The sequence below is a fragment of the Megascapheus bottae genome, chromosome 10, assembly GCF_031878675.1.
Source record: "Megascapheus bottae isolate mThoBot1 chromosome 10, mThoBot2.hap1, whole genome shotgun sequence".
Classification (NCBI taxonomy): domain Eukaryota; kingdom Metazoa; phylum Chordata; class Mammalia; order Rodentia; family Geomyidae; genus Megascapheus; species Megascapheus bottae.
The window spans coordinates 6,629,382-6,637,970 of NC_143518.1; the positions used below are offsets into that span (position 1 = coordinate 6,629,382).

Below are 8,589 nucleotides of genomic sequence, written 5' to 3' on the forward strand. Positions count from 1 at the left end.
TTTTGGTTAGTCCCAGAGTTAAACTCAGAGCCAAGATGAGCACAAGCTCATTCAACTTGCTAGTTCACTCTACCACTGAGCCATACTTCTAACTCAGCCTTTTGCGCATTAATTTAAGATGGAATCATGTGAACTTTTCTGCCCAGGTTGGCCTTGAACCCACTCTCTTGAGTAGCTAAAATTATAGGTGTATGCCACAGCACATGACTTGATATTTTCTCTTCATCTGTTCCTTATCTTCGGGCTAATAATATATTATTAAAATTTGGAGGCCATCACAGACAGGCATAGAATTTTGTTGATGTAGCAGAAGTTAGTCTACTCATTTTTAGTCTTTGATTGCTTTGTCCTTGTATAATCTCTTCTGTAGAGGTAAGACTGAGAGTGCTAATCTAACTACATTTACTGTGAAAATAGTGATTATAAAAACTGGGTCATATACATGGAACAATGAAATTGTTACCAATGGCTAAACAGAAAATCCTTCCTTATACATAGAAGTTAATGCTAATGTTTCTTACTAAAAGACTTAAAATATAAATTCTTATTTTTAAGTCTAGTAGAAGATACAAAATAATACATTTTAAGAAACATAGGATGAGGTTAAGTAAAATGAACTCCAGGATAGGGAAACAAGAGATTTATCCTTGTGGTTGCTGGTTTTGATGTACTATGTGAAGTTATTCCTTTATTCTTTCTTTTTCTTTCCCTATGGCTTATCCCCTTTTGTTGCTCTGTCTGACTTTGGTACCTAGTGTATTGTATATACATTTATTTGGTTATTTGAATCATAGAAGGGAAAGGGAAAAACAAGACGATGAGACAGGACAAAGGCTAAACCAGTGTAGCTATGATTAAGACAATATGTTGGAAATAAACTTTATAACTTGGGAAAGGTGGGGGGAAGGAAGGTAGGAAAAAAACATGGAAAGTGGTAACAATGTTCAAGAAGTAATGTACTCATTACCTTACAAATGTAACTGTAACCCCCCAATACATCACCCTGATAATCAAAGAAAAAGAAAAAAGTAAAACAAGGTAGTTTTTGAACACATGATTGGGGGAATCTATGCATCATGGCCGAGAATTGTGCCCAAAGCTAGTTTTATATATGTTATAAAGTATGTAAATTCTAATATAGTATATGATAGACACAGCTTAAATAAAATTTACCTCATTAACCTCAGTTTGCAAATTCTATGTCAATATAAATGAAAGGTAAATATCCCCTACTGAATTAATAAATCTAGATAATAGTTACCATTTATTGCTGGACAATTTATAGTGGTAGATTTAAAATTAAAATTAAATTTATTTGGTAGATTCATTTTAATTTTTTCATATATATTTTTTAAAGAATTTATTAATGTTGATTTTTACATCATATTTTAAATGACAAGTTTAACAAACAAGTGTTCAAGGAGGGAATCTCTATTTACAATCAGTGGGACTTAGTATTTAGAACTTAATCAAAATTAGGCTAAGGGTTTGTATGCCATAGATTCATATATTTTTTATTGTAATTAATAGAAGGGTTACATGATATTTTCCAGATAGAAGGTGCATTAATTCACATACATTGATACCCTTTCACATGTCTTGGTCCCCATTCCCCCCCCATCCCCACCCCTCATCTTTTTTTCCCCCCTTCCCTATCCAATTTCAAATAACCAAATACAAATATATCCGATATATCAGGTAACAAAGTGAGATACTGTAACAATATGAGATAATCAAGGGACAGCAAAAGAGATGAGAGATAACATAGTACCTTAAGAACAACAATCATTCATTATATGGCTTTTGTTTCTATATCCTAGAGATCCTTTCATTTAGCGTCATAGTATATGGCCTTTTGTATCAAGGTTTTGCTTTATCGCTTGAAACTTTAAAGCTAGTGAAGGACTTTGCAATGAATACTTGTTATCTTTCAGTTATATTTACTTTCTTTTTTTTTTTTTTTGCCAGTCCTGGGCATGAGCTCAGGGCCTGAGCACTGTCCCTGGATTTTCTCAAGGTTAGCGCTCTACCACTTGAGCCACAGCACCACTTCTGGCTTTTTTCTATGTATGTGGTACTGAGGAATTGAACCCGGGTCTTCGTGCATGCTAGGCAAGCACTCTACCACTAGGCCAAACTCCCGGCCTCTCAGTTATATTTACTTTCTATTTACATTTTGCCAGTTTGTTTCATCTAGTGTCTCTATTTTTCTTATCAATTATAAGAGAATAAGTTATAGACATTATGATGTGGTAATCAGTTTGAAGTTCTTACAATACTTTTTATAGTCACACTTCTTAAGAAGTTTAATATTGATAAAGTACTGTTAACTTTACTTGTCCCATAATGATCTTTATATTTTCCAGGGCCAAGTTCCAAGGTAGGATCACAAATAGTATTTAGTTAGTTACTTATCACTTATTTTAACAATTCCCAGCCTGTCCTAATTCTTACAATACACTCACATTTTGAGCTAGCCAACAATGTTGTTTTACATTGTGCTTCTTCTTTTGGACTTGTCACTGTTTTTCTCATGATCTGAATGATCAGTCTTCTGTTTTTTGTTTGTTTGTTTTGTTTTTAGTTGAAGAAAGTCTTCGTAGGGAAAGCACTACAACGAATCTAATAAGTGCACTGGACAGCCTCAGCTCCATCAATTCCAATGAATGACTTACTTTATAATTTCTGATAAATCTGTAGGCTTTTAAAAATATCCTTTAATTGGAAACACTTCCATATTTTATTGAACCCAAGTATTTGTCTGTGGTAGCCAAAAGTGATACTGCTTTAGCCAGGCCCTGGCCCTGATTCCCAGTTCATCACCCCTGCTCCCCCCCCCCTTTCAGTATTGAAATTTGAAATTCCCTCCATCTTGAGAAGTGCTCTACTACTTATTCCTAAGCTCAGGAATTGTTTCTTAAACGTGTACAATGCTGTCTTAATGGCACAAAAAGAAACTACCTTCCTGATAAAAGTATTTATACCTCATTGTAACTCAATCTAAAGCAGCTGAGACAAAGTGATAGACACAGAGCATAAACAACACAGTGGGGATGTAGTCAGCAAACTATATAGAGTGTTGGCCTCAAAAAGAGACATGGCATCAGCACATAATGAATAAAATTAAAATAGGGTGAAACTAGGTTGAAAAAGACTTAGAGACATGTCAAGCTAATATCATTAATTTTCTGTGGAGAAAGTGTTTTGAACACTTTCTAAACTTATCAAGAAAAAGGGGATAATTTAAGGAACTTTAATGCTGCTGGCATATGAGATACTCTGAAAGAAGGATTTAAATTTGCAGTGTGGGACAGTGGCATTCTGGTTTTCTAAAGTCTTCACGTGGTAGAGACATACAGAACATTTATGCATCAAATACCTGCATTTGTGTGCGATCATCGATCACACACCTGGTATGCTGGGTCATTATGAACTTTTTGCCATTTTGTGTATTTGAAAGTTTACAAGATAAACTTTTTCTTATAATGGTAAGTCTGTGTTTAACATTTGTAATACACTTAACTGTTATTGTCATATTAATCCTGGTATTAGTTTCTTTTAGAGGAGTCAAAGTTAATACTGTGCTGCATTTCAAGTTATTTGTAATACTTTCTTCCTTTTTTGTCATTTTTATTTAAGGTAATGAGCATGGTATCAGGATTCGCACCACTGATTTCTGCAGGTATCTTTTCAGCCACTCTTTCTTCAGCATTAGCATCCCTTGTGAGTGCTCCTAAAATCTTTCAGGTAAGTGTTTAAATGTTACAAGCTTTATTGAAGGGGGAATTGAAGTGATAATTTATAATTTGAAATTACTGTTATTTCCAAATTATGTCTACCAATTTCATATAAATGATAAGAACACACATATGTGATTGGTAAATATACAAATGTATATTCATACATATGGTATGCAGATTTTCATAGTGAAGCAAAAATGTTCATGGTGAATGTATTCATACATTTGTGCATTTTCCTATCAAGGTATATGTTTATAGCATTAATTCTAAGTTTTAAATTATTACATTATTAATGAAGTGTTCCTTTGCTTGCCATGGTAGTTTACTTTCCAATCAAGTGAGTTACCTTTTTAGAAATGATGACATAGTTTTTGACATCCATTATAAATCAGAAATAGTAAAATATCTTATTTCATCAATATGATAATCTAATTGTTTTGTTTTACAACTCCTCAAGTGTCTGTTACGTGCCTTATATTTCATTAACTGCTACAACTGTGATGATAAATAGGATGATCAGTATTTCTATTTAATGAACAGTAAAAAAAAACAACGAGATAATGGCTAAGAAATACATTTTGTTACTAAATCAAACAAAAGAAATATTGATTCTTCAACCTTGTTCTTAATATTATAGTGTAATAGCCAGTTAGTATATCAAAAATGTAGGATGTATTTCTTAAAACAATGTTTAGTGATATATTTTATGGAAATGGTTAAGCTTTATAAATTTGTACTTAGTGTTCTTAAAACATAATTTATTGTGTTATCCTTATCATGATTACAATTTCCTTTTTATGGTACTTGAATTATAAAACTTCCCCTAATTCCTTCTTTATAAATAAAATGGATTTCAGTAAAGTGTAAGAGATAAAAACTAAAGCACTATTGTAAACCATGTATCACAGAATGTTTGACACTAGTTCATATATTGTAGATAAAACACTGAAATAGGAAAGAAAGAGGATGAAGAATTAGAAAGTTGGGTCCCCTTCATGATTAACTTATTTTACCTGTAAGTAATTTTGCATGTCTCAGTTTTAATATAATTCCTCTTAACATTTGTACTTTTTCATTAGGCTCTGTGTAAGGATAATATCTACCCAGCATTTCAGATGTTTGCTAAAGGTTATGGAAAAAATAATGAACCTCTTCGTGGTTACATCTTAACATTCCTGATTGCACTTGGATTCATCTTAATTGGTTAGTTATAATAAATAATATGACATATAGATTTGGTACATTTATAGAATTAATTCTAAATATTAAATTATTGCATTACTAATAGGCTGTTCCTTTTCTTGCAATGCTAGTTTAACCCCCCCCCTCTCTCTTTCCCTCTTTCCCTCCCTCCCTCCCTCCCTTTCCTTCCTTTTTTTGTCATGGGGCTTGAACTCAGCCTGGGCCCTGTCCCTGAACTCTTCAGCTCAAGGCTACCACCCTACCCCTGGGCCTGGGCACTGTCCCTGAGCTCTTCACCTTAAGGCTACCACCCTACCCTTGAGCCAAGCCCTACTTCCATTTTATGTAGGTTAATTGCAGATAAGAGTCCTTTTGTGCCCAGGCTGGCTTTGAATCATGATCCTGAGATCTCAGCCTCCTAAGTAGCTAGGATTACAGACTGCGCTTGGCTAGTTTAATTTCTTTCTAATCAAGGAAAGAATATGTAAAGTGCTGCAAATCTTTAAGTGCAAGAATCATGTCAAACCCCTTAAATACTTGACACTGGAAGTCTGATAATGCCAGCAATTATTGGGTCATGTAGGAACTAACTTGAGTAATGATGATTAGGTGTGTATTTGTTTTAACTAGTTTTGGAAAACAAATTGGCAATGTCTGTCTAGTGAATTTTCCTAGTGTTTAATTCTCTTTTTGGAATACAAATTAGAGAAATTTGTATTTTTGCCCGAAGTACCATATACAAGGATGTTTCTTGTGTGATTGTAATAGTGCAAAATGAATACAAGCTAAGTGATCAGAAGAATGAAATTGCAAAGCAATATGCAAGTTAAAAACTGAACTAGTTCAGCTTTGGTAAATCAATGTAAATCTTGTAGGATACAAAATATATCCATATATATATATATATATATATCCTACAATATACATAATCTTACTGGAAGGAATATATCAGTTTGTAATTGTGAAGTTGAGTTTTCAGCTCTGTATATACAGTGTAATTTCTGGAAATTATATGATGCTTTTGGCAAAATATACATATTCAGTCTAGATGATAAATATTTTGGTATACATTATGATTTTATCAAGAGATTTTAAATGCTTTGTAATTTCAGATGTCATTGAATTTACCTCTTATTTCTTTTTTTTTTTACCTCTCATTTCTTTTGCAGCTGAACTGAACGTCATTGCTCCAATTATCTCTAACTTCTTCCTTGCATCATATGCATTGATCAATTTTTCAGTGTTCCATGCATCACTTGCAAAATCTCCAGGTGAATTTTCATTGTTTTTACAAGTTTTCCAAGTGTCATGATGTATTTAATTTCAGAAAAAAGAAAACTTTACATAAATCAAGTTAAGTCTTCAAAGAGATTTTTATCAAGAAGTTTAGTGATACTTGATTTCTGGTTTCCTGCACATTTAAGATAGCATTGCTAATTCTGATTATCATTGGGAAAAATAGTCTCTTTTTAATTATTTTCACTGTTTAGCTAATTCTGTTTCAGTTCTGTAATACTATTATTATAATATAGTTAGCCACCCAAGCCCTTTTGTATGTTGAGGATTTAATCCAAACTCTTGTGCATACCAAGTGTTCTCTTAGTGAACTTCAATCCCAGACCTGAAAATATTTTGAGCATGATGAGTTCTGTGGAATTGTAATATTAGGGACTGTACTGATTGAAAAAAGATGTATAAGGTTATTTTTTTTTATAAACTGTGACAATTGTTAGAAATGAGGAAAAGGCTGAAAAATCAGATTCTAGAACAGGAAAAATAAGGCATGTGAACTTTGGGAACAAAAGCTTCCACTTCCATTTTTCCTGTAAGATAAAATTTTATTGAAATGATCCTATATTTTGGGGGGAGGAAAGTACTGACAACTGATTCAAGGATTTATACTTGTTAGTCAAAGGCTCTATCACTTCAGCTACACTTTGATCTCTTTGTATTTTTTCCCAGATCATGATCAACCTTGTGAATAATTTTTATTATAGTGATATGTATATATAATATTATGTGTGTGTGTGATCAAAATTTTAAAACAAGGTCTTCAAATCTTTTTAGAAAATTTTTTGTGTGTGTGCGTGTGTATTGGTCCTAAGGTTTGAACTAGGGGCCTGGGTGCTGTCCCTGAGCTTCTTTTTTGCTTAAGGCTAATGCTCTAGCACTTGAGCTGTGGCTCAACTTCTGGCTTTTTGGAGGCAGAGGTAAGGTAATTTATATATAGGTAAGAATCTCTCAGACTTTCCTGCCTGGGATGCCTTTGAACCATGATCCTCAGATTCAGCCTCTAACGTAGCTAGGATTATAAGTATAAACAAGGGCCCAGCTTACAGCAGTATTTTTAATATAAATACTTCAAAAATGAGAAATTATGTGTTCCTGTAGTCCAGTCATTGGATCAAATTAATTTTTAATGATTCCCAAAATAGTTCGGCTTGAAAGGGTTTTGAATATTTATTTGAAGATGGGTATGTCATGCTAAAAACTAGAAAAGTTTTAAAGAACCATTTCAATGGGGTTGGGAGTTTGACCTATTTGGTAGAGTGCTTGCCTAGCATATAAGAAGACCCAGGTTCGATTCCTCGGTACCCCATAACATAGAAAAAAAGCCAGAAGTGATGCTGAGGCTCAAGTGGTAGAGGTCTAGCCTTGAGGAAGTACAAGGACAGTGCTCACGCCCTGAGCTCAAGCCCAGGACTGGCAAAAAAAAAGAACATATCAAGCATTCTCTAGTTTCAGAATAGACTGTTGTTGATTGATTTACATTTCTAAAAGACTTGATTGAACACTGACCTAGAGAGATAAAGTAATGTGAAAGAAAATAGTTTTCTCTGTAAAGAAAGTTGTTTATTATCTGTAATAAATAGGTGAATATATCTGTAAAAGTGGATCTGAAATAGGTAACTTTGATCAATCTTTTTTGTTGTTCTTGTTAGGATGGCGTCCTGCATTCAAATACTACAACATGTGGATATCACTTCTTGGAGCAATTCTTTGCTGCATAGTAATGTTTGTCATTAACTGGTGGGCTGCATTGCTTACATATGTGATAGTCCTTGGACTGTATATTTATGTTACATACAAAAAACCAGGTTAGTAGCCTTTCTTATTTAGTATTTCATGCTAGAAAATGTGTCTTTGTACTTGTTATATTTTTTATGTTTATATACTTGTTATATTTTTAAGCATCATCATGTGTACTTTTGAAAGCTACTTCCTATAAAATCTGAAAGATTTTCTAAATATATCATTTTCCCTTTTTCTCAACTTTGTATGATTTCAGTGAAACAATTTCTGTAAGCTTTTTCCTTATGGGATTTTATTCTTGTCCATGAGTTAAATGACTAATTTTATTTTTACTATAATTAACCTTCAGATGTACTGTGCTAGGTTCAAAGTGGGCCTCACATGTACTAGGCAAGAACTCCATGAGGTATGTCCCTAGATCTGAAAAAACTATTAATTGAGATATGAAATAAGATATGAAATCATGAGCTTTTGGGTTAGGAGCTATTTTAACCAATGAATAACATAAACATTAATATGTCTAAAATTATCATTGGGGATTTATTTGTTCTGTGCACAAGATTTTCATTTTCAAATAACCTGAACAGTTCAGTAGGATATGATCTACCTTTGTGCCTTTGACTACATGAACAGT

General features: G+C 33.1%; 1 protein-coding gene across 3 annotated transcripts in view; it reads left to right on the forward strand.

Annotated features, from left to right (window-relative positions):
- Positions 1-8,589, forward strand: part of Slc12a2 (solute carrier family 12 member 2) — a 76,160-nt gene that overhangs the window by 37,761 nt on the left and 29,810 nt on the right. For all 3 annotated transcript variants that reach the window (XM_090340119.1, XM_090340117.1, XM_090340118.1), the window contains exons 11-14: positions 3,640-3,747; positions 4,820-4,943; positions 6,092-6,193; positions 7,865-8,020. In XM_090340119.1, coding sequence (XP_090196245.1) covers positions 3,640-3,747; positions 4,820-4,943; positions 6,092-6,193; positions 7,865-8,020 — 490 coding nt within the window. The remainder of the gene's footprint in view (positions 1-3,639; positions 3,748-4,819; positions 4,944-6,091; positions 6,194-7,864; positions 8,021-8,589) is intronic.